At 40.8% G+C, this 24,463-nt stretch overlaps 1 protein-coding gene across 9 annotated transcripts in view; it reads right to left on the minus strand.

Moving 5' to 3' along the window:
• The window catches only part of LOC140895597 (sodium channel protein type 2 subunit alpha), a 119,918-nt gene that overhangs the window by 59,071 nt on the left and 36,384 nt on the right, over positions 1–24,463 (minus strand). For 7 of the 9 annotated variants that reach the window (XM_078847952.1, XM_073305676.2, XM_073305669.2 and 4 more), the window contains 6 exons: positions 22,846–22,987; positions 20,922–21,128; positions 13,961–14,260; positions 7,024–7,371; positions 4,296–4,428; positions 839–1,077 (listed from right to left, as the gene is read on the minus strand). In XM_078847952.1, the coding sequence (XP_078704078.1) occupies positions 839–1,077; positions 4,296–4,428; positions 7,024–7,371; positions 13,961–14,260; positions 20,922–21,128; positions 22,846–22,987 (1,369 nt within the window). Of the gene's footprint in view, positions 1–838; positions 1,078–4,295; positions 4,429–7,023; positions 7,372–13,960; positions 14,261–20,921; positions 21,129–22,845; positions 22,988–24,463 lie in introns of those variants that run through there. The other 2 variants (XM_073305675.2, XM_073305680.1) reach the window with 2 other exon arrangements.

Raw genomic sequence — 24,463 nt, forward strand, 5'->3', positions numbered from 1 at the left:
CACAAAGTAAACTATTTCCTCATGTTTATTCCCCACCCCACCCCCACTGTTCCTCAGACGTTCTTGTCAACTGCTGGAAATGGCCCACCTTGATTATCACTACAAAAGGTCTCCCACTCTCCTCCCCCGCCCCCCCCGCCGGTAATAGCTCACCTTAAGTGATCGCTCTCGTTACAGTGTGTATGGTAACACCCATTGTTTCATGTTCTCTATGTATATAAATCTCCCCACTGTATTTTCCACTGAATGCGTCCGATGAAGTGAGCTGTAGCTCACGAAAGCTTATGCTCAAATAAATTTGTTAGTCTCTAAGGTGCCACAAGTACTCCTTTTCTTTATTCCAGAATTAGTACTTTCATATAAAAGTAACTGAAGACAATTCAAAGAGTATTCTGATAGTGGAATATTTTATTAGATTTCTGACATTAAAAAAATATTTTCTATGCAAAGAGTGTCAGCACCAACGGGAGAGAATTAAATCATCATCTAGCAGCTAAAAAAGACAAACTCTAAGATAGGCTTCAAAGAATCTGTCAAGCAATTTACCTAAACTGAAGATTATGCTGTCAAACAATATTCAATGATTACATTACAACTCAAGATTATGGGCCTGATCATGCTCCTGTAAAAATCCGGTGTAACGGTGGCGTCAATGAAAGAGGCCACTCTTATCTGTGAGAGTCCAGTGTACACTTTTTAACCTGCTTACAAAAGGTTGTCTGGAATGAAATTAAAACAAGTTTTTATCTATCTAATCTATCTAATGAATGCTGTATATATGCTTTCTTTTAGGAAAATTCATTTTTATCCACTACATGCTACATTACAACCCACTTACCAGGTTTCCCACAGTCAGCACACTGCTGAACTGTTCTGTCATTGGGTAGTGTTCCATGGCCATAAACAATGTGTTGAGAACAATGCAGACAGTAATAGCAAGATCAACAAATGGATCCATCACAACCAAATTGACTATATGTTTTACTTTTAACCATGGGCTCCAGCAGTCCCAGATCAAGAAGGTGTTTGCAAATCTGTACCAGCACGGTGGACATTTGTGTCTGGATTCTTCGAGCTCTGGAAAAAAATGTGTAACATTAACTTATAAAACCAACAATTTTCCTAACAGAGCCACTAGAAGTGCTTAGTTTAAAATTAAAAAAATATCCCAAAGGTTTATGTGCAGCTAAAATATACTATATGAAAGAATTAGTCATATGTGATTTGTACACTAAATACACACATTTCCAAATGAGCATCTTTATAAGCACAATGATACTGCTGCTTTCACATTAGCTGTGTAGTACACTATTTTCTCGACTAAAGACATATTCACTAGTACAATAAACAATACTAAACCACTACTTTCACATACTGCAATGTAAGGGATACTCTCATTCTTTACTCAAATCAATAGAGGATTATGGTTTTGTGGGGCCCTGGGCCAGAGCAAGTCTGGGCCCCTCCCCACCCTTTCTGCCTGCAGTCCCCTCCCCGGGCACTCCCCAGCAAGCCCTGCACCCCAACCCTGCTCCCCAGCAGGAACACCAGGAGGAGCAAGTCGGGGCACAAGGGCACCCTTTTTCTGGGGCCCCCCAATTGTCTGGGGCCTCTTGGCCCAGTGGCTAATCCACCACTGACTCAAACCACTGTTTTGTTTTGTTTTTAAAAATGCAGTATGTGGGTTAAGACAAACACAACCCCTTCCCCCACTCAGTTTTAGTAGGACAAGTTGTCTTCTCATATACCTACAATAAATCTATCAATTAAGAAGCAGATCTATTATGTAAGCCTGTGTCCTCTGTTGGGAATATCTGATTCCTATTTTTCCTTACGTTTGACATCATCATAAAGGTCAGATTTCCAGAAGCCAAATTGCCTCTAAATAAGGTTTGATTGCAAGGATGAACATCCGTGTGAGAAATCAAACCTTGATGGGATGTTTGGGGATGGAACAGAAGGAACATGGAGATATTCTGGTTTAAGTTAAGAAGTTAGCTTAGTGAAAAGCAGCCCCCTACCCCTTTTCCCTCCTCCCCCCGCAAAATGTCCATGCACTGTTTAGTAGAAGTTGCGTCTGAATGTGTGCATTGCAAAGGGCATCAGTAGGTGGTGAGCAATTTCCAAAATTCTGTATAAATATTGGTCGTGAAGATCTTCCTGCAGTAAGATAGAACAAGTTGGTTGGGTGGAATAACCAAATTTCTGAATGTTTAGCTAGTCAGAATGCTGATGGGGGAGGATTATTGTTAGGAATCCGGACCTCCAGCAGAGCCAGTCTCCAGGTAACCTAACGAGTGCAGCGGGTCTATAGTAGTCTGCATAATTGGCTACACCACATGATCAGTTGGAGGAGTCAGCCAACCAGCTCTTAAGCTGAGCACCAGTTCAGCGACTGTTCAAAGCATTTGCTCCTGGTTGTGTTAGTTCCAGTTCTCACCCTTCACTCTGGTTCCTGACTTCGGCTCTGAACTTTGGTTCCATCTCCTGGCTCCTGACCCTTGGCTGTGGCCTCTGACTGACCTTGGGCTGCAATTTCTGGCTACTGATACCTACTCTAACCACTAGTCCCAAACACCCACATCCCAGTCACTGACAGTGACCCTGAACTGGGATGGAAAATGGGCTTTCAGAGAGAATGATTGGGAGGACAAGGAAGACAGGGTTTCCCTAGCCATCTTCCAGAGGTTGAAAAACCACAGCCTTTGAGGCTACAAAGGAGCTATCAGGATGACATAAGCTCAGATCTATCTGATGTTTCTGCCTGTCCTTGCTAGTAAGGGAAGAGGGAGAGAAAGGTAAACAGTGAGAGTCTTCTTCAGCTAAAGAAGAGGTGACAGAAGAGCTCCCATAGGTGACAGCAGAACTGGCCCAGAATTTTGAATAATGGGAAGCAAACTGACCCATCTACACATAGTGCTTCATTTAGAGACATTGGCAAAGTTGTACTAACCTCTTGTATAAATCAGTCAAATTTGTATGGACTCAACTGATATCAAATCTAGTAGAAAGGAAGACTCTACTGTGATCTGAGATTTGTAAAAATGCATTGGAACTATTTTTACAAGAGGATAAGTAATGTACACCTTCATCTTTGATTATAATTAAGCTTGGATTGATTTGCTTCTCTGAGAAATGAGAAAGTGACTCATTTTAAAAAAATCTGTTGAAATTTTCACTTTTCACAAATGAATTTGAAGAGTACTTTGTAAATTTTGTTTATACATTTTCTTTAAAGTTTGAGGTCAAATACACATTCAAAAGGAAATTAAATAGGCTTTGTCTGACTTTTTAGAATTGCTGTTAAAAAATTTCCTACACATATTAATCAGTAACAGTGTGCCAAAAGGTATCACGATAGATCTTTAGAGCAAGTCAAAATGTTATGCTTTGTGAATGAAGTTCCAGTATATTCAGTTTTCATCATGTTTCCAAATCACCTTTCATTCTTCTAGTTTTTGTGAATAAATATTTTATGGAAGGAACTCGCAATATATGAGGTTTTTATGAAACGTTATTTATATTTTTGTCTGCATCCCTCCGTTGTAACTCAAGAGAAGCAGTGGATGTATAGGGTTGGAGGGAGCCAATTATTATAGGGGTTTTTTTTAACCAAAAGACATGGATTGTTGTTCACTTTCCATACTTGTCTGTCTGTCCTTGGACTTTAAGGTAAGGACTTTGGGTAAGGACCATGCATAACACATCCCTGTTATTATCCTTGTTATTATCCCAAATTATTAATATGTAATGATAGTTTCTATGAAGGTTTGCTTTAATCTCCTATTGACCTGATGTTTTAGAAAGAAATCCCGTTCTGCGGTATCAGCTTTGGCCTCTACCACTTCATCATAAATGCTAGTATCATGGAATGGTCTTTCTCCTTTTGCAGCTTAAAAAAAAAAAGACATAATTAGTCATCTGCCCTTGAATGGCTGTTACCCTTTGGACCTGGTCTCCCTTTCAGTGACTGCACTAAGAGAAATTCTCTTTCTTTCTCCTCACAGGGGAATATTTCCCGAACAGTGTTTATTTTGTTTCTTCTACTCTGTTCTAGACTGGAGCCAATATATAAAAAAATATAGATTAGGATTAATATCATAGGAGGCTTAGGGTAAATCAGGCTAAATGATTAAGAACATGTACTGGAAATGTTCATTTTGTACTTCCAGTGCCATACAGACTTCACCTGTCCAATTATACAATTACAAGAGAAATTGTGTACATCTTGTCTTAAGTGCAGCAACTAATAAAAATTCAGTGAAATGTGTATAAAAATGAAATTTGTCACATACCTTCCATTGTGTTTGTGAGTATGCTGGCTATACTCATTGCTCTTTGTCTTGCAGTAGAATCTTCCAACATTTCCATGGAAATTTGATAAGAACTCAATCTTCTTTTTCTTATTTCTGTTTCTGTAGTGGTGCCCTGCAAATGAAATGCTGGTGAATTAAAGCATTTTCAGCAACTTATTAACAACACAATATACAAATCCTATCATGACTTTCAAGGAAAGTCTGCTATGAACAGCTTCTTATCCAATATATTAGACTTTCCTTACATACTGCAAGTTTCTGTCTCCACTAGGATTAGCTTTGCTGTTTCCTAGATGTCTGGTGGGAATTTCAAACTGCCCAACAAGCAGTGAGCTAATCGGAAGTGGGTATATGAAAATACACACAGTGTGATTAGATAGAGGAGAAGGAAGATTTTAGGTTCCAGCAGAGATTCAGGTTCTCTCATTGAAGGGGTTGTTTGAGAAAGTATTGCAAGGTGACTCTTAATTTGGGGAGCAAATTGCCAAGCAGTGCTGGGAAGTTGGGGGCCAATGGCTAATTTAAATGAATGTTGGGAGTAAACTAAAATTTGCTGCCAGGTATCTTTTTGCTAAATGCTTATTAATTTCTTTAGAAATTAAGTACTTGTGGCACCTTAGAGACTGATCAATTTATTTGAGCATAAGTTTTCGTGAGCTACAGCTCACTTTATCGGATCCAATGAAGTGAGCTGTAGCTCACGAAAGCTTATGCTCAAATAAATTTGTTAGTCTCTAAGGTGCCACAAGTACTCCTTTTCTTTTTGTGAATACAGACTAACACAGCTGCTACTCTGAAACCTTTAGAAATTAAGTGCAGGTGTAGCCTATTACCCGAAGTTCCTGAAAGATGTGCATATTTGCCAGTCATAAGGTGGCAATGGCAAAGAAATTAGTATTTAAAAGGATAGTATTGGTGAATGAAATACAGTAGTAAGGAATTAATGATGCTAGTGCTATTAAATGTTGCATTCCCATCCTGCTAAGAAATCTCACAATTTCTATGAAATCATTTCTTGTGATGGAAAAATCAAGTTATAATAATTGTTTTTTCATCCACCGAAATCTCACTGTTTCAAAAGGGTTGCAATAAATATGGAAGTCACCACTTATTTTCCTAGTCCATTCCAGTTTATAAATGTTTAGGATATATAATATAAGATGGCCTGGGACTTTTGCTTTCTGTTTTATATGATCTCAAGTTACCTTTATAAAGCAATAAATATTAAACTCTGATTTAAACATTCTTTAGCAGGCTACTGTTCCTGAGCGTGTGTATTATTTTTTTTTTTTTACAATTTTTTCTTCTCCTCTTGCTTGAGACATGATACAGTGGTCTGAACATAGGAGTGGGAGTCAGGAATTCATGAATCCCAGTTCCTGCTCTCTCACCAAATCACTGTATGGCTTTGGCAAGTCACTTAGAGCACTACATGGTGCATTTATCTGCATTGTATGGAGTGTAAATTCTAAAGCACAGCAGCACGTTACGCACTAACTGGCCAGTGTAGACCCTCCTGGTGGTTACTAAAAGTTTCCCCGTGTGTGTTAATGTAGTACTCATTGAAATGGGATGACAGTAACGTGCAGTAGGGAACTTTTAATATGTATCAGCAGTTAGAGCACAACATGCTGGTACACATGAGTATTTACCTCCTGTTCCCAGCTGGTGCAGACTAATGTACCATGTAGACAAGTACTTACTCTCTCTGCCTTAGTTCTACCACCTATAAAATGGGGATAATAACTCTTGCTTACTTCACAAGGGGGTTGCAGTGATTAATTGGTTAATGCTGGTTTAGCATGAAGATAAAAAGCTCTGTACAAGTGATGACAATTATCATTCCTGAAAAGGAGACTCGACATAAACAGGCTGAATCTTTTTTAGATGAAAAGATCTATCAAATATGCACAAGCACACATATACCAACTGACAGTTTCCTTCATTACTTTTTTGAATTTCTGGTCCAAAGACCTATGTCAAGATACAAAATCAACATAGAAACAAAACAAGAAAATTATGGTAATAGTGAAATTTAAACACTGCATTGTAATGAATATGTTTGTGATTAATTTTAGTACTCTTAAAAACTAGCCAGTGTCATTGACCATACATTTTGTAAAATATTATATTGTATATACCATCATTTTTTGTAAATATTTTAAATATCTCATATTGGATTCCAAAATTTTACAACTTCAGCTAAAATTAAATGCAATTGGATGGGTGTATAATAAACACATTTCTCATTAATATTATGTACCTGGTCTTCCTCCCATTGAAGTTCTTGGGGTTTTGCCATTGACTTTAATGGGAATAGGCTATCACCCCTTATCTTGTTAGTTCTATGCGTTTGCAAGCACTGTACTTTTACTTAGTTGTGGACTAAAGGAAGTTTATCTATTTCAATATGTTTTGTTGGGGCAAAACTTAGATCCAGATGCAAACATTCAATTAAGATATTTTTCTCTCCCTATCCTATATACAGATCTCCCATTGAAGACAGTGCATGTAGGGAGAGCAGAATATTTGAGTTGAGTTCTGCCAGATGTATCTGAAAGGAGATTTCCCTCCCCCCACCTTTACTGTGTTAAAAGAATTACAAGATATAGATGAATTTGCAGCTATAGAAACACCTGCCTGAACTATTTCAAACTTGCTTATATGACAGTGAAGTTACTATGATCAGTGGTTTATCTATGATCACCTCTGGGAGAAGTTGTCCAGTAGGCGAAGTGAGAGCTGAAGGTCCTCCAACCAAAGAAACCACCCCATTGCAATCTACAGTGCTGTGCATCTTCCCATTTGGTGGAAGCGCTGTCACCATCCTGGATGACCTACTGGCTTCACTAATGTTACTGTTGCGTCTTTCACCATGTCTGTTTGGAGCAAAGAAAGACTCTCTTCTGCTCTCACTGTCTTCAAGAGTGCTGTGTTCATCATCAGCGAAGTCATTTTCTGATCCTATATCTTTTGCTCGACCTCTGAAGCTGAAAATGCTCGTTCTGCTGTTGCGCCTTGGGGAAAACAGGGAGCCACGAATACTCAGCAAAGACTGTAGGAAACCCCGCCCCCCCACAAAGAACAGCATTAGTAAATGAAACACTTTAAAATACAATATCTTGTTTTCTCATGGTAAGTAGTAACCACACTCTAGAAAAAAGATATTTATTTGTTTTTAAGCACCAACAGTGTGCTCACAGGGCCACGTTGTCTACTTGGTGAGTGGGAATCATTTCTGAAGTGTTATGGAGGGTGTAGTCAGAAACAGGGAGGGGAATGAAGTCCAGCCACTGGCATCAAGTGTTTGGTTGTGGGTGAGGGGAAGCAGGAAGGTTTAGCAGTTAGGAGCATTGGCAAGAAGAAAAGGGACTGAGGTGGTCTCCACCATTTTCTGGGTTCTGGGGAGAGGCACGCTTCCCACCGATACCATGACAATTTGTGTGCTCTACTTTTTTCTGTCTCCCACAAGATGGCAGGGATGAGGGGTCCTTGTACATTTTTCTTTCCATTCTTTGTGGGAAACAGGGACCCTAAATCACAAGACTCATTACTCACCGCATCTCACTCTACTTGCCTGAGGGATGAGTGTTCTAATGATCAATGCTAAAATCACTCTGGATAAGCCTAGGCTGTACACCAGTCTGTAGTCTTCACCAGCAGGGCCCGTGATGTTGGGGCAGCGTAAGCAGCACTCTCAAACTACCACCCAGTGAAAAGTTTGGAGAAGACATGCTGGAAACTGTATTGGCACATGCCCGCCCTCACTGTGCTGTGAGGGAATGGTTGCAGAGCCCTCGTAGACTGCACAGAGTTCCCAGAAGGCCACCACTTACCCATTACAGTTCTAAAGGTGGTTTTTGCATATAGTTGAAATTACTTTTAATAAAATTCTAGGGCCATGAGATCCAATTCTGTCCTTAAATGGGAATGTGGGACTTCAAAAGGAGCTTGTATGAGTGTCCCAGGGCAGGATTTGACTCAAAGCAAGTACACAGAGATCAGCAGGGACCAGAGTTATCTGAAGATGACCTTTTACCACTGAGAAAAAGAAAATCATTCTTTGTTGGTAATTCTTCTGTTTAATTACAGTACAAGAAACTGCTTCATAGAACCTGTGTCTTCCTTTCTGCATATTTCATTAGCAGTATTCATGAATAAATAAAACTAGTAACAGTCCTGGAGAAAACAAACCCTGCATTAAGCTTTCTTCAATCTTCCTTTTTTAGCAGTCTTCATGTCTTGGTATATTAAGTCTCAATTCAGACACTATTCTTTCAGGAAAAACCCAGTATTTACATGCATAAAATAATAGCATTTACATTCAGATTTTACTGTGAGTGCAAGAAAGAATATGAAAAGCAGAGGCTACTTTTAAAAAATATTTATCCCTACATCTGTACTAATAACAAATACTGTTGGAAATATAAATATATTATAGGTGGGTCTGGTAGCACTGCCTTTTATTAAGGCTACCCAACACTTTCAGTTATAAGACTCAGACTTATAACTTTGACAGACTTTAACCATTTGGGCTGAAAATTTCCATGCCAACTATCTGCCTCAGTCTAAATGTTTTTTGGAAAATTCCGCTTAAAGTTGCAGAGCCATTTCCAAGAAGGAGGCTAAGGAAATATGTTGTTTTGCCCATTTTAAAAAATTCTGATGTCCTTTTCTTTGGAAAGCTCTAGTGTCCTGTCCGCATCCTGTGTCATCCGTCCGTTCCCGCTTTGGGGCATAAACTTAAACTTTGGCATGGGGGTGATCTTCATTTCAGTGATGTTTCTTTTGCTATCCCCATGAAAATCTGCCCAAATTTGGTAAAGTTATAAGCCCTTGAAAAATAACAGGTCACACATCTCAGTAGAGACTTCTTAGGTTTTAGCAGCTAAATTCCCTGAAGTTTCTGTCTACCTGGAGAATGCTCCAGCCTGGAGCTGAGCAGGACTTTCCCTGCAATTGCAGCTCTGGGAGCTGTGGGCTGTGCTGGGTCCACTTGAACTGGCACTTGAATTGAGAGCAGAGAGGCTCTCTGTCCTGTGCTCTCAATGCTTCCTCTGCTGTGTTCAGGAGGAGGAAGCTGACAGATTCAAATGTGATGGAGACAAGAGCCAGACCTGCGGAGAACTTGGGAGAAATAGACTGGGACAAGGAGCCTGGGGTGGAAACTAGGAACAGAGGTTGATGGAGATGGGATGGGGAAGGTGAGAAGAGGGTAAATGCAAATGGAAGTTGTGGTGAGCAGGAGACTGTGACTGGCTGGGTAAGATGATTGGGATTCAGTGCTGGGGAGGGAATGTTGAAGGCGGGGGAACTGGGAGCCCAGGGGTGAGGGAGATGACTGAGATTGTCTGAGGAGCCAGGTGGGGAGACTGCAACTATCGGGGCAAGGAGTCTGGAACTGGCATAGGTAGTCTATAAGGGTGAGACTAGGACTGATATTGGAAGCCCCTGCTGAGTGACCCATGGGGTATCAATATGGTGCCAAAGATGGAATTTCTGTTTTTTCTGTTTGCTTTTTTAAAAACCAAGTAAATGACACACAAACTACATTAAAATAACAACATTAAGGTTGCAAAGTCAAGCACTCAAAAGGTAGGAAATGCCAGAATTAAGGTTGTCTGTATAACCTTAATTCAGCCCCCTGGAGTGTGTGCGCTAAGATACAATTGTTACTTACACAATCATATTCTATTTTTTTCGCAGGACTTTATCATCATTCAGTGAATAGAATGGATGGTGCTCACTTAAGTGAGCAGCTATTTTGTTTTTTCCTTGTTCAGAGTGTGGCCCCATACTTATTTACTGCACACTATTCAAACCCTACTGTGAAGACAGAATTATTAATTTCCTCATGGGCTTTTCTGTGGCATTCATCACTGTAATATATCCAAGTACTACACAAATGGTTATGAATTTATGTCACAAAACTCCTGTGAGGTGAGGGATTGAAATTATCCCTATTTTAAAGATGGGGAATTGAAACACAGAGAGATTGAGGTCAAATTTGGCCACTAATTTTGGTGTCCAATTTGAGACCTCTAGGACCTGATTTTCAGAGTACTTATTATATATAGTGCTTTATATGTCCAACACATAGCTCCCATTCACTTCATTTGCAGCTGTGAGTGCTCAGCATTTCTAGAAATGAGACCTGAAGGTCTCAAGTCAGACACCCAGAAAATTAGGAATGTGCAATTAGTGACAACCCATGAAAAGTTTGTTTTAAGTAACATAATGCATCCTTTATCACATAGCAACTCTGTAGCAGAGGGAGGGATAGAATCCAATTCTCCAGGGCAGCATTCAACTGCCTACACCAGGAGAACATCTTGCATTCTCCTGCCTCATTCACTACACACCTTTCACCTCCCGCAACATATGAAGCACATATCCTACAGACAACAGTCTCCTTCGCTACATAACCCTGAATCATGCCCAAACAAGATACAACCTGTGCACTGAATGACGCAGGGGTCCTGTGGAAAAAGCAGTATGTGATCATGTAATTGTATCATTATGCATACACACAAAGCTGAATTAAAGTTGGTGTATTTCTAGCATTTACTAACTTTTGAGAGCTTCACATTGCAAATGCTCTTATAACATAGTTTTTATGTGTAATTGTATTTATAACTTCTTTCGTGCATTGCATCACTAAAAAAGGTTTTCATTTCCATATGTTTTTAAGGTATGCCAAACTTTTGTGACTATTGTGTGTGTGTGTGTGTGTGTGTTTGTGTGTGTGTCTGTGTCCCTTTTTTGGAAGTTATAGTAATCAGTTAGAGGTGCCCTCTTTGACTAATTTTGATCTTTCTTGGCAAGTAATTATATTTAATTTTGTATTTTTCATAACTTAATTATACATCATTTATATTCTGCAGTTACACATTAGTACTCTGTATAGTTACATATCCACCAAAATTAATTGTTACAGTTATTTACTTGGTGGCACTGTAATTTGTTTGATAAATAGTGTAACAAAGACTGCAGTACATTCATCTTTAATTTAGGTTATACAACTCAAAATCTGAGATAATCGATTTTTGTAATAATTTCTAAGGCCTAACTCTACAATCCCTCCATACGCTGGACTCCCATTGATTTTGAGCCCTAGGTTGGGCCCTAAGGGAGTAACTCCAGAGAGAAAAGTGCACAGTCAGATTGAAAGAGCTGTGTGCTTCTCAGATACATATGCTCAAAATACATATTCAGAAGAAACAGACCCCTCACTCCAAATCTGTAGCAGTTGCTGTGCATGCAGGGGCACACATGGGATACAGGAGCCGATTCAGCTCCCACTGAAATGAATGGAGACCTCTCCAGGGGAGCTGGAGCAGATCCATGGTGAATAGGGTGTGAGAGGAGATCTGTGGATGAAGACTGCTGCTCCCAACTTATATGCACACACATGGAGTCTTGAGCCAGTGGATCAGAGCAGCACACAGACCCATTCGCCATGTTTTCTCTGATCTTTCAGCCCGTTCACCATGTTAATCATTGCTACTCACACTATAATGTACAATCATTAGGGAGTTCTCTGTGTGGCACACCAGGCACCAAGTCTTTCCAACACAGACTCTTCCCATCTATCTCCTTTCATTGCACAATGGACAGATGGCATTTTCATTGCATTTTGGCCATTCCCTGGATATGTAGAGGGGCAAGATTTGCCCCGAAAGTACTGATATTGCTTCACAAACAGTGACCAAGTTATCTAGTTAAATTGGTGATTTGATACTCTTTAGAGCACTAGCTCCATTGATAAGTTCAGTGGTGAAAAGTTTTACTTTAGTTCTTCTAGCTACTTTATCCCTGCTTGTGTAAGTCATGGCCTGTTAAGATAAGCTATTCCCCTTTTTTACTGTACCTTTCCCTTATTTAATCTGAAACCTAAAACGTATAATGTTTGTTTCTACTTGATGGGTTTTAATTTTTCATTTTACATGATGAATGAACATTTAGTTCAGTGCTATGGAAAGTATTTAAAGAGCCTTGAGATTTTTAAGCTTGCTAAGGTTCTATAGTAGTTTCATTAGCTCTTGCTGATGTGGGACTTGGTAGTAAAAGGCAGGAAGACTGTCAGAGAGGTTAAGAAAATATGATGGACTAATCCATGACAATGATATTTTACTGTTAGATATTAAATCCACATCAAGTTACTGACTTCCCCATACGATCTCTGTCCTGTAAGCATACAAGAGAGTTGTAGAGCATGGGGTTAACCACAGGAGGGCGTGTGATTTAGTAGTTAGAGCTCAGGACTAGGTTTCAGAAGTTCATGGTTCTGCTGGCTCTGTCACTGACCCTTCTGTGTGACTTAAGCAAATCACTTAGTATCCCCATCTGTGACACAGGGATGATAATACATATCAAACTCAGACGGATACTGTCAAGCTTAATTCATGACTATAAAGCCCTTTGAGCTCCTTAGATGAAAGGCATTATATGGGCCTGATCCAAAGCCCATTGCAATGAATGGTAAGACACTCATTGACTGTAATGGGCTTTGGATCCGACCCAAAATACATAAGTTCAAAGTACTTATTACTATTATTATACCAAATCAAATTATAGCTACCCAAGAATTTTTATCTTTAGACATTAAATGGGCACTTAAATGCATACAGTATCTGGGAATTTGAATTGAGTTATATAAGCAGTTATCCCAGTGTGATAGAAGGGATACCGTGACTTAGGACTTCTCTACATAGGGAAGTTAGTGTGCAGCAAGCCAAGGTATAAATCTACAGCACACTAGTTTGACACACAGTAATTCACTGTGTGGATCCTGCTACCATGCACTAAGTCTGTAGTGCACTTTGACATCCTACTGTTTCAAACATCAGAGCATTTAACATTTTGTTATTGAACATTTAGTGTGCTGTAGCAGGATCCACAGTGTGAGTTAGTGGATGTCAAGGTAGCAAACTACAGATTCACATCCTGGCTTGCCATCCACTAACTTACCATGAAGACAAGCCCTTTCTGTGGTGGAATATAATGATGCTCTCATATAGAATGGATTAATTTAAAATGAACAGTATGTCTAAATTACTTATTGGTATAAGCTTAAATGTTCCCCTGTCCCATTCTCATTATTTTGGAAACAGGAATATTTTTCTCATTTGCCGTCATTTAAAAATAAGTTCAGTAATACAAACAACAAAAGCTAAGGGTGGTCTGGTATTCCTGGAATGCAGAGAATACATTGGAATGTTGTCTCCTACAAAGGTTTTATTGTTTGGGGCTTGAGATGATTTAGGAGTGGACAACCAATGAGTAACTTATGTAAGTTTTCCTAATGAGTTCCAATCAAAACATTTTTACCACTCCACACCATCAAATACTCTGTGTATGCCAGATATTTTATAGAAATACATTTTTAGAAGTGTTTTAGCAAAGTTTTGGGTAAGTAAGCCCATGTTAGATAATTTAACAGAAACATCCAGCTAACTGTTTGAAACACTGCTGACTATAATAATTACAAAAACTAAGTTTACACAGAAGCTCTTTTCCCCACATTTTCCTTTCCTTCTCTCTTCATATAGTCATAGTCTTCTACCTGTAACATTGCTGGAATTTCAGTGATCAACAGATCATGGTAGTAGAAGAACATAGATTATTTAGTAAGAGCACTGTACCTGGTGGGGGGAAGTGAACCTCTTTTCATATGTCAGTCGACTCGCTTCCATCGAGAATCGGAAACTTTTCCTTCTGATACTGTCCTCTGATTCAGATTTGGGGAACTTTTCAACGTCTCCTTTGTCCTCTGCTTCAGACAGTTCCTTCTGTCTTCTTTTCTTCCTTCTGTTTCTCCTTTCTTTAGCACTCTTTGAGCTCAACTTCGATGCTTCTGAGGAACTTTCCAAGAGCTCCCCTAGTCCCCCTACTCCACTCAAATCTCTTGACGCAACTGACGCTGCTGCTACTGCTGCTGTTGCCTGTTGGTTTACAAGGTGTGGTATTTTTAGAATGTAGCTAGCTAACAATTTTATATACTTGTACTGATTTTTATTATTATCAGTGTAATCAGTTGCAACTTGCAAGCAACATTTCAATCCGGCAAACATTCTCAAAAAAAATAAATTCAAGACAATTTTGTTTAGAGAAATATTTAGTTCCCTATTATATAGAGCACAAGACAACAAAAGAACTAGTTTAAGTCGTACCATAACAGCACAGCTCCCCAAAGACAAAGGTACAATACATCAGCTTAAAATCAAAGTAGTACAAGAAATCATGAGCATTGCATCCTCCATGCACTTCAGATCTATGTGCTTCTCCCTCTCTCATGAGAAAGGCAATACATTCTACTACAGAACAACTCAGCTGGTCCCCTCTGCCTGTTCACAGTGAGAACTACTGGTTGTTCTTTCTGTATGGAGATATGTAACTCATACCATGTGACTTGATCCATTAAAATAGGTAGAGGGATTGATTGACTTAACCATTGGTGCAAAGAGACATTTAGGGCAGATCCAGGACCTTTTCCTGGGAGTGACTGTAAACTGTTCTGAAATGCTGCAGTGGAGGATATGTTGGGGAAGCTGCCAGGCCTCCACAGGTTGACAAGGTCAGAAGATGTGTGACTCCAGAAATGGCTAATTTTGTGTGTGAAAAGAGAGATCAGTAATTACCCACCAAAATAACATCATATTTGGTACCAGAGTTATTCAGGGTAGATGTGATGTACCTCTCTGACAGGGGAGTGGCTATATTTTTGGTTGATGTTAGAGGGGGAATTGTTAAGCTATCTTAGAACCTGGCTTCAGGTGGGGGGAGGCAGCCAAGCTGTTTGCTGGCATCTCCTTGTGGCATGTGTTCAGTGTCAGTACTCATTTGATAGGGGAGCTGGTTCTCTGATACACTGGAATTTAGGGGCAGACTTAGGGGAAGGCATCCCCAGAGAAGCTGGGGAATGGGGTTGTGGCTCCTAATGTGTTGTGTATCAAGGAGAAAATCCACTTTTCCAGCCCATTTACCCTCACACAAGAGGAGGGCATTGGAGTCCTAGCCATAGGCTTGGATCAGATGCCGTGAGGCTGGGGGAGCTGATGACAACCCTCAAACAGGTGGAAAGGAATGATGATCCAGGCTATATGAGTTCCTGGAGTGTTCCCAATGAGTAATTTAATAAAGTTGTGGCCTAAATAAACCATGTCTGTTGCATCTTGTCTTTCTTCCTGTGTGTCTGGGACAAAAGTTCTACATCCCGCTCTAAAAGAGCTCAGCTGGTTCTTTCTGGCTATTCATAGTGAGGATTAATTGTTGTTCTTTCTATGTGGGCTTAGGAAACACATTCTTCTTTGAGTAGTGTTCCTGTGGTGCTCCACTTTAGGCGTCTGTGTGCCCCCGCACCTCTAATCGGAGATTTTTGGTAGCAGTGTCCCATTGAGCCTGCACATGTGCTCTCTCTCCCTCCTGGGCGAACCCCCCTCACTTCCTTCTCTACCACTCTGAAGGAAGGAGCAGTTGTCCCTTCCTGATCTGTGTCATTAGCATAAGTAGTGTTTGTTTTGTTACCTTTGTTCTCCCTAAAAGCACTCAGGCTAGTGTTTTATTTTATTTTATTCCTTTGGTTTAAAAAGAAAAGAGAAAAAGGAAAAGAACTTCACTTTCCTTCCCTGTCTGGGGGCATTTCCCTCCCCTACCCCCACCCTGCCCTCCCCGGGCATCTAGTAGACTCATAATTATTTTCTTTTTCAGTTAAAAAAAAAAAAAGTAAAGACCATGTTCTTCTGCGTATTCCTCCCTGCTAGAGGATGACAAGCCCCTGCCCAGGGGCTTGCCTGGCTCTCTCTGCTCCAAGCGGTACCTCTCTTGCCAGAAGTCAGTTCCTCTAACAGCCAGACACTCACTGTGCCTGGGAGACCCTCACAGAAGTGTTTTACCTGCCACGCCTAAAACTGCAGCCTCACAGGAGCTGGGAGCTGAAGTAAAAAATTCCTCCCTATAGAGAAAACACTTCAGTCTGCAGGGGACTCTGGTGGGTGTTGACCCCGGATCATCACCGGAGCCTTCACTTCAAAAGGGGTCAAGTGGGGAAGAGGAGAAGAGAGAAAGAGAGAGAAAAAAAAAAGAAGAAGCCACCAGCAGATTCTCCCTGGGAAGGCTCCTCTGAGCAACTGGCCAGCCAGAGGGATGTTCCCCAGTGCGGCCATCTCGGCACCGACCCCCGAGCAACTGGCCAGCCAGAGGGGTGTTCCCCAGTGCGGCCATCTCGGCACCAACCCCCAAGCAACTGGCCAGCCAGAGGGATGATCCCCAGTGCGGCCATCTCGGCACCGACCCCCGGGGAACTGGCCAGCCAGAGGGATGTTCCCCAGTGCGGCCATCTCGGCACTGACCCCCGAGCAACTGGCCAGGTAGAGGGGTGTTCCCCAGTGCGGCTATCTCGACACTGTCCCCCGAACAACTGGCCAGCCAGAGGGGTGTTCCCCAGTGCGGCTATCTCGGCACTGTCCCCAGAACAACTGGCAAGCCAGAGGGGTGATCCCCAGTGCAGCCATCTCAGCACCGACCCCTGAGCAACTGGCCAGGTAGAGGGTTGTTCCCCAGTGCGGCCATCTCAGCACCGACCCCCGAGCAACTGGCCAGCCAGAGGGGTGTTCCCCAGTGCGGCTATCTCGGCACCGACCCCTGAGCAACTGGCCAGCCAGAGGGGTGTTCCCCAGTGCGGCCATCTCGGCACCGACCCCCGAGCAACTGGCCAGCCAGAGGGGTGATCCCCAGTGCGGCCATCTCGGCACCGACCCCCGAGCAACTGGCCAGCCAGAGGGATGATCCCCAGTGCGGCCATCTCAGCACCGACCCCCGAGCAACTGGCCAGCCAGAGGGATGTTCCCCAGTGCGGCCATCTCGGCACCGACCCCCGAGCAAGTGGCCAGCCAGAGGGAAGTTCCCCAGTGCGGCCATCTCTAAAAGAGTGACACAGAGAAGCCCTGCTGTTGCTCTGCTTGGGCACTGAGACACCAGAGGCTTCCACCATCATGCTCTGAGGCAAGGGTACCACCCCCTAAGGAGAGGGGACAGTTACCGTATCATCTCTAAAAGAGTGACATAGAGAAACCCTTTGGTACCAGATGCAACAAAAGTCCCATCTAGGAAGCGTTCTGCACCTTCCCGACCATTGATACCGACTCCAGACACTCCTCTGGCGTTCCGGATGAGCCCCTGGTAACACAGGTGCTCTGATACTCTGGAGACCTGTGGCCTCAGTACCCAGGGAGAGACAATTACCATACAGGTTTCAGAGTAACAGCCGTGTTAGTCTGTATTCGCAAAAAGAAAAGGAGTACTTGTGGCACCTTAGAGACTAACCAATTTATTAGAGCATAAGCTTTCGTGAGCTACAGCTCACTTCATCAGATGCATATCGTGGAAACTGCTGCAGACTTTATATATACACAGAGAATATGAACCAATACCTCCTCCGAGTATTGGTTCATATTCTCTGTGTATATATAAAGTCTGCTGCAGTTTCCACGATATGCATCTGATGAAGTGAGCTGTAGCTCACGAAAGCTTATGCTCTAATAAATTGGTTAGTCTCTAAGGTGCCACAAGTACTCCTTTTCTTTTTGCAATTACCATACAGTCTCTAAAAAAGTGGCACCAACAAACTTTTTGTACTGGGCAAAACTCTCATTTAGGGAGTGCTCTGCCCAACTATCGGTACTGACAATGTACCACGGACCCTCCTTTGTGGTACCAAATGAACCCATGGTACTGCATGAGCTCTGCTACCCTGGAGACCTGATGATTGGGGAAGAACCACAATCCCCATTACTTGGTACCAGGACCCCGGTATTGAGCACATCCCGGCACCCAGAATCACTCTTAGCACTGGGTTGTATACTGCCAATACCCCAGGCACCCTTACCCACTGATGAATCTGACACTGGGCAGGAGGAGATCGTTCCCTGGCCTTTCAGGGTGGCCCACCACCACACTACAAGAGTCATCCCCAATTCCATCACGCCAACTGCTTGTGCCTGCCTTCCTGCCTCTCCCTCCCAAGGCCATATTGTAACTCTTCGGGTATATACACACACATGGCACGACCGTCTCCGGTGTCTCTCAAGGAGAGTCCACCAGATGGTTTGCTACAGCCTGGCACCTGAGCCAGGGCAGGAGAGCACCTGAGCCAGGACAGGAGAAACCTTTTCAGAACAGGAAAGAAGGGAGAAGGGGGAGGGGGAACCACACCTGAAGAGGAAGCTATCTCTTCAGCACACTTCTCCTCATCTCTCCCAGATGAGACTGTGCTGCCCCACCCCTCATCACTAGGTGAAGATTTAAGAACTTTCTGGATCTTACCAAGAGGGTGGCAGATGCCCTTACAGGAGGTGGCGGATACACATCACAAGTTGGTGGAAATTCTGCACACTACCTTCTCATCTAGAACTGTCCTCCCCATTAATGAGCTGATTCTAGATCCTACCAAAATCATCTGGCAGAGCCAGCCTCCATTGCACCAACCAGCAACAGAGTGTAAACAAAAACAACCCTACATCTCTACCCAAAGAGGCAGACTTTGTTTTCAACATCCGCAACCCAACTCCAATCCAATCCAGTCATAGTGGATGTGGTTAATACATGAAGCAAGCAACATAATGCCAATCAACTCCATATGATCAGGCTTTGCAAGATGGCGTATTCATCGACAACATTACTGTTTAGAGTCATAAATTACCAAACTGTCATGGCCAAAACAATTTTGTTAATCTTGGGAAAGCCAGGATGTTTCTGAAACATTACTGGAAACACAAAAAGAACAGATTCAGACCATCCTTAGAGAAGGTCAGTTAATAGTCAGACCGGTCCTAGAGACACCACTGGATGTAGCTGTTACAGCTGCCCGCCCAGCCTCCATGACAGTAGTACTGAGGTGGGTTGTGGGGATTGGGTTTTTTTTGTTCGCTACACCTCTCTAGCTTTTTTGGGGGGATGAACTAATCACGGAAGGAGTGAAAATGTGCCTTTCTACCCTTTTCCACCTCCAGCCCTGCATTGATCACAACTCGACTGGACCCAGTGACCTGCCCTGTAATGGGTGAATCCTTCTCACTTTCTCACACACACAAAGAAGCATTGCACATCACCCCTGTTCTCAGATTACTCCACTGACTCCCCATTCATTTAAACAATAATTTTGCATAGACTTTATCCAGCTTTTGTTTCTCTCTGTTCCCCACTCTTCTTGCTATTCTAGCATCAGTCTCTGTTGCTTCATGCAAATGCACAAGTACAGTGGCAGCTGTCTGGAATAGCCTCCAGATAGCCTTCAATTTAATTAATCTCCATCTGCTTTCAGATATTGCCTGAAACCTTATCTTATCCCCCTACTTGCCTATAGAGCTTTGTTTTTATTTTGTAACTGCATTTTTTAATATAATGTATGAAAAGTACTAGAGAAAATAAAGTTTATATTAAATGTTAATACACATAATGGCTAAATTTTTGAAAAATTCCATATCAATGACAATAGATATCAATACCAAATTTGAAAAAAGGATGTACCATTGCTAATATATGTTTTTATTCTCCACAATTCTGCTCCTTTCTGATTGATTTGAAATGACAGTGTTTAATGGCTATATATGCTATTGCAGATAGTGAAGAAATCTTTCTTTTCAAGGTAAAGATAGGGGGCCTGATTATCTGTTGCCTTGCACCTTATGGAGTCATTTATACCTGGTTAAAGTATGTGTAAAATAATACATGTGTAAATGACTAGAGGATTCTGATTTGCTAGCATTTTACACCCAGTTTGTACTGACATAAATGACTAGACTAGGTGCAAGGCAGTGGAAATGCAAGCCGAGAAATTAGATGTTGGGTTCTCAAGTATAACACATTGTCAGACAATTTGTCTTTGGATAATAAACCCTCATACAACAGGTGTATATTAAAAATTACATTTTCTTGTAACATTATTTGTTATAAAAGATTATCCAAGAAGTAATTCCATCCATCACCCCTTTGTTACTTAAAGCATTTATATCCTTTTCTAAGGCCCTAATAGACTTAAGTGTGGTTACAACTAGGTATGTGCTTAAATACTGTGCTGGAACGAGGCCTGTGAGAATATCCTAGTACTAATACCTTTCCTTCAGTCTTTTTTTGTTCTGAATGTTTGGGAGGGATTATTAAATAGAGCAGCTCTGAACATCCTCTCACAGACTATAAACCAGAAGCAACTTATTTTAATGCCACCTGACTTTTTCACAACTGTTATGAGATTTGTAACCCCAGGATGTCATCAGTATCATGCATGGTAATTCTCCATTATAGCCAACTTTCTGTAACATTGTAATCACCAATCTTTTACCAGTAGAATTTTACGGTGAACTTAGTAACAGTGGTTTACTGCGCCATGAATTTGGTTTCTTGTCATTTTGTTGGTGAGATTATAAATTGTTGATTCACTTAATAAACTAGTTACTTTAGGTGATAAACAAGGCTTCTTGTTTTTCAGTTAACTGTTCAGTATATTATATATTATTACATGTACTAATTTATGTGAGTAATTTATAATTTTAGGCATAAGAATAAGGACGTGCAGAAACAGACAAAGTACATTTTTTACACAGAAAATACCTGAGCTTCTTCTTGTTGTTTTTTTAGCTGTTCAAGCATCTGCTGAAATTCTGCCTCTTTCTGCTCTGCTTCTTCCAGGGTTGCTTGATTCTGTTCTTCATAGGCCATAGCAACAACAGCCAGGATCAAATTCACCAGATAGAAAGAGCCCAAAAAAATCACCAGAACAAAAAATATCATGTATGTTTTGCCAGCAGCTCGTAGCGTCTGGGGGAAAACAATTCCGTATAAATGTGTAGTGTCACTGCTAGTCTGATAGTATGTTAGTGATGCAGTTCATGCTCTGATAAGTAGTAGTTTAAAGGGTTTGTCACGACTAGGGCTGTCAAGCGATTAAAAAAAATTAATTGCAATTAATTGCGCAATTAATCATGCTGCTAAACAATAATAGAATACCATTGATTTAACATTTTTTGGATGTTTTCTACATTTTCAAACATACTGATTTCAATTACAACACAGAATACATAGTGTACAGTGCTCACTTTATATATATTTTATTACAAATATTTGCACTGAAAAAAACCCAACGAAATAGTATTTTTCAGTTCACCTAATAGAAATGGAGTGCAATCTGTTTATCAGGAGATAACTCTGCCCACTTCTTGTTTACAATGTCACCTGAAAGTGAGAACAGGCATTCGTATGGCAGTGTTGTAGCCAGTGTCACAAGATATTTACATGCCAGATGTGCTAAAGATGCATATGTCCCTTCATGCTTCAACCACCATTTCAGAGGACACGTGTCCATGCTGATCACAGGTTCTGCTCGATAACGATCCAAAGCAGTACAGACCGACGCATGTTCATTTTCATCATCTGAGTAAGATGCCACCAGCAGAAGGTTGATTTTCTTTTTTGGTGTTTCAGGTTATGTAGTTTCCACATTGGAGTGTTGTTTTTTTTAGACTTCTGAAAGCATGCTCCACACTTCATCCCTCTTAGATTTTGGACGGCACTTCAGATTCTTAAACCTTGGGTCAAGTGCTGTAACTATCTTTAGAAATCTCACATTGGTACCTTCTTTGCATTTTGTCAGATCTGCTGTGAAAGTGTTCTTAAAATGAACATGTGCCAGGTCATCATCTGAGACTCCTATAACATGAAATATATGGCAGAATGCAGGTAAAACAGAACAGGGGACATACAATTCTCCCCCAAGGAGTTCAGTCACAAATTTAATTAACGCATGATTTTTTTAACGAGCATCATCAGCATGGAAGCATGTCCTCTGGAATGGTGGCCGAAGCATGAAGGGGCATATGAATATTTAGCATATCTAGCACGCAAATACCTTGCAACACTGGCTACAAAAGTGCCATGCGAACACCTGTTCTCACTTTCAGGTGACATTGTAAATAAGAAGCAGGCAGCAGTATCTCCCGTAAATGTAAACAAACTTGTTTGTCTTAGCGATTGGCTGAACAAGAAGTAGGACTGAGTGGACTTGTAGTCTCTAAAGTTTTACACTGGTTTGTTTTTGAGTGCAGTTACGTAACAAAAAAAATCTGTATTTGTAAGTTACACTTTCACAATAAAGAGATTGCACTTCAGTACTTGTAGGAGTTGAATTGAAAAAATACTATTTCTTTTGTTTATCATTTTTACAGTGCATATATTTGTAATCAAAATAATAATATAAAGCGAGCACTGCGCACTTTGTATTCTGTGTTGAAAAAGAAATCAATATATTTGAAAATGTAGAAAAACATCCAAAAATATTTAATATATTTCAATTGGTATTCTATTGTTTAACAGTGCAATTGATCACAATTTAAAAAATTAATCACGATTAATTTTTTTTAAGTTAATCGCGTGAGTTAACTGAAATTAATCGACAGCCCTAGTCACAACTGAATATATCTATTCATACAATTTTACCATATAAATAATACTTAGCATTTGATTCACTCAAGGTTCTTACCAACTGATAAAGATTTTCCCAGAAGTCCTGAGTCATCAGCCGAAAGAGTGACAAGAATGCCCAACTGAATGTGTCAAAGCTTGTGTAGCCATAATTGGGGTTTCTACCAGCTTTCACACATATATATCCTTCTGGACATTGACTGTGTGAAGACAGAATGTGAGGTGTTATAGTTAACTTTCAGTCCACTCTGACTCTGTGTTATGTTTCAGAACAAAATGCATTATTTTCATTTGCCATATCATCTATTATTTTTGGACAGTTGTTCTTTAGGAAACTCTTGTTAATTAAAATTTTGTGTTTTAAGACAATTCCAGAAGGCTCCCAAAAACCCAGCTAAGATAAAAATAAATGAAAAATGCCCCTTTAGTTTGTATTTTGTTACTAAGTAGCACTTGCTTGTTTTCCTTAATGAAAACCTGTCAAACTATTTAGTTCAGAATTTCAACAGTCACATTTTTCAACAATAATCTCCAATCCAAACCAGTAATTCCCAGACAAAAAATACTTGCTAAAATGGAGGTTGTAAATAAAGCTGGGTGAATAACTGATTTTTTGGTTCACTGGCAGATCTGGAAAAAAACTGGTTTGGGTCAAACCAAATCTAAAAACTGTAAATTGAAAAAAATTCTGTTTCTGGTTGAATGAAACATGGGGCTGGACACAGACATTTAGGCCAGTGGCACTTATGTGGGTTGTGAGAGACCCATGCTGAATTCCCCGACCTGCCTGATATGGAAAAGTAATTTGAACTACAGTCTCCCACATCACAGGGAGAGTGCCTTAGCCACTGTGCTATAGGTTAGTCTAAGGCAGGGTGTGCTAAATCTCTCTTGTTGGAGCTGTTCCATTTTGTATGAAGAATTAGGGTTATCAACTTTGTTTGGATGAATTCCTGGAGGTTTCATCACGTGACATTACCTTTAATTAAAGATTAAATCTTTACTTCCTGGAGACTCCAGGACAATCCTGGAGGGTTGGTAACCCTATGAAGAATTCATTGGCGCAGCAGCTTGAAATTGGATCTCTCACATCATACGTGGATGCTCTAACCATCAGGCTATAGAGTCATCCTCATGGTCTTTCCAAGGCCTAATTATGAATGACTGTGAATTGCCACTATGAATGACAGTGTGTCAGGCAAAGAGAATAAGGATGCAATATGGGGGATGCAAATTCAAGTTCCTTTTCACATCCCAGGCAAGTGCACTAACCACTGGGTAAAAGTTATAAGGGAGCTCATAGCCTCAGCTTCCAGGCATAGGCCTCATTTATTTATTTATTTACTTATTTTGTTACTGTTATTATTGGCCAAACATATTTGGCAAATTCACAAATAGTTTCACATTGACCAAAACAGCAATTTCCAGTCAATAAATTATTTGTCTGAACATTTTCACTCACTCTCGTTGTAAATATCCAGTAATTTAGAACATTAGACAAATGTGGTTCTAAGTCAGGAAGTCCACAGCTAAGATTAAGAAACAAATGTTTTCTGTAAATTGTTTCACTCTACACATTTAGTTTCTTGAGCTTAACTGGCAAGTATATTCCTTCAACTCTGCCCATTTGATTGTAAAGCTGGCCACTCTGCATGACCTATTTAGTAGCCTGTAAA

Source organism: Lepidochelys kempii, chromosome 11, assembly GCF_965140285.1.
Source record: "Lepidochelys kempii isolate rLepKem1 chromosome 11, rLepKem1.hap1, whole genome shotgun sequence".
NCBI lineage: Eukaryota > Metazoa > Chordata > Testudines > Cheloniidae > Lepidochelys > Lepidochelys kempii.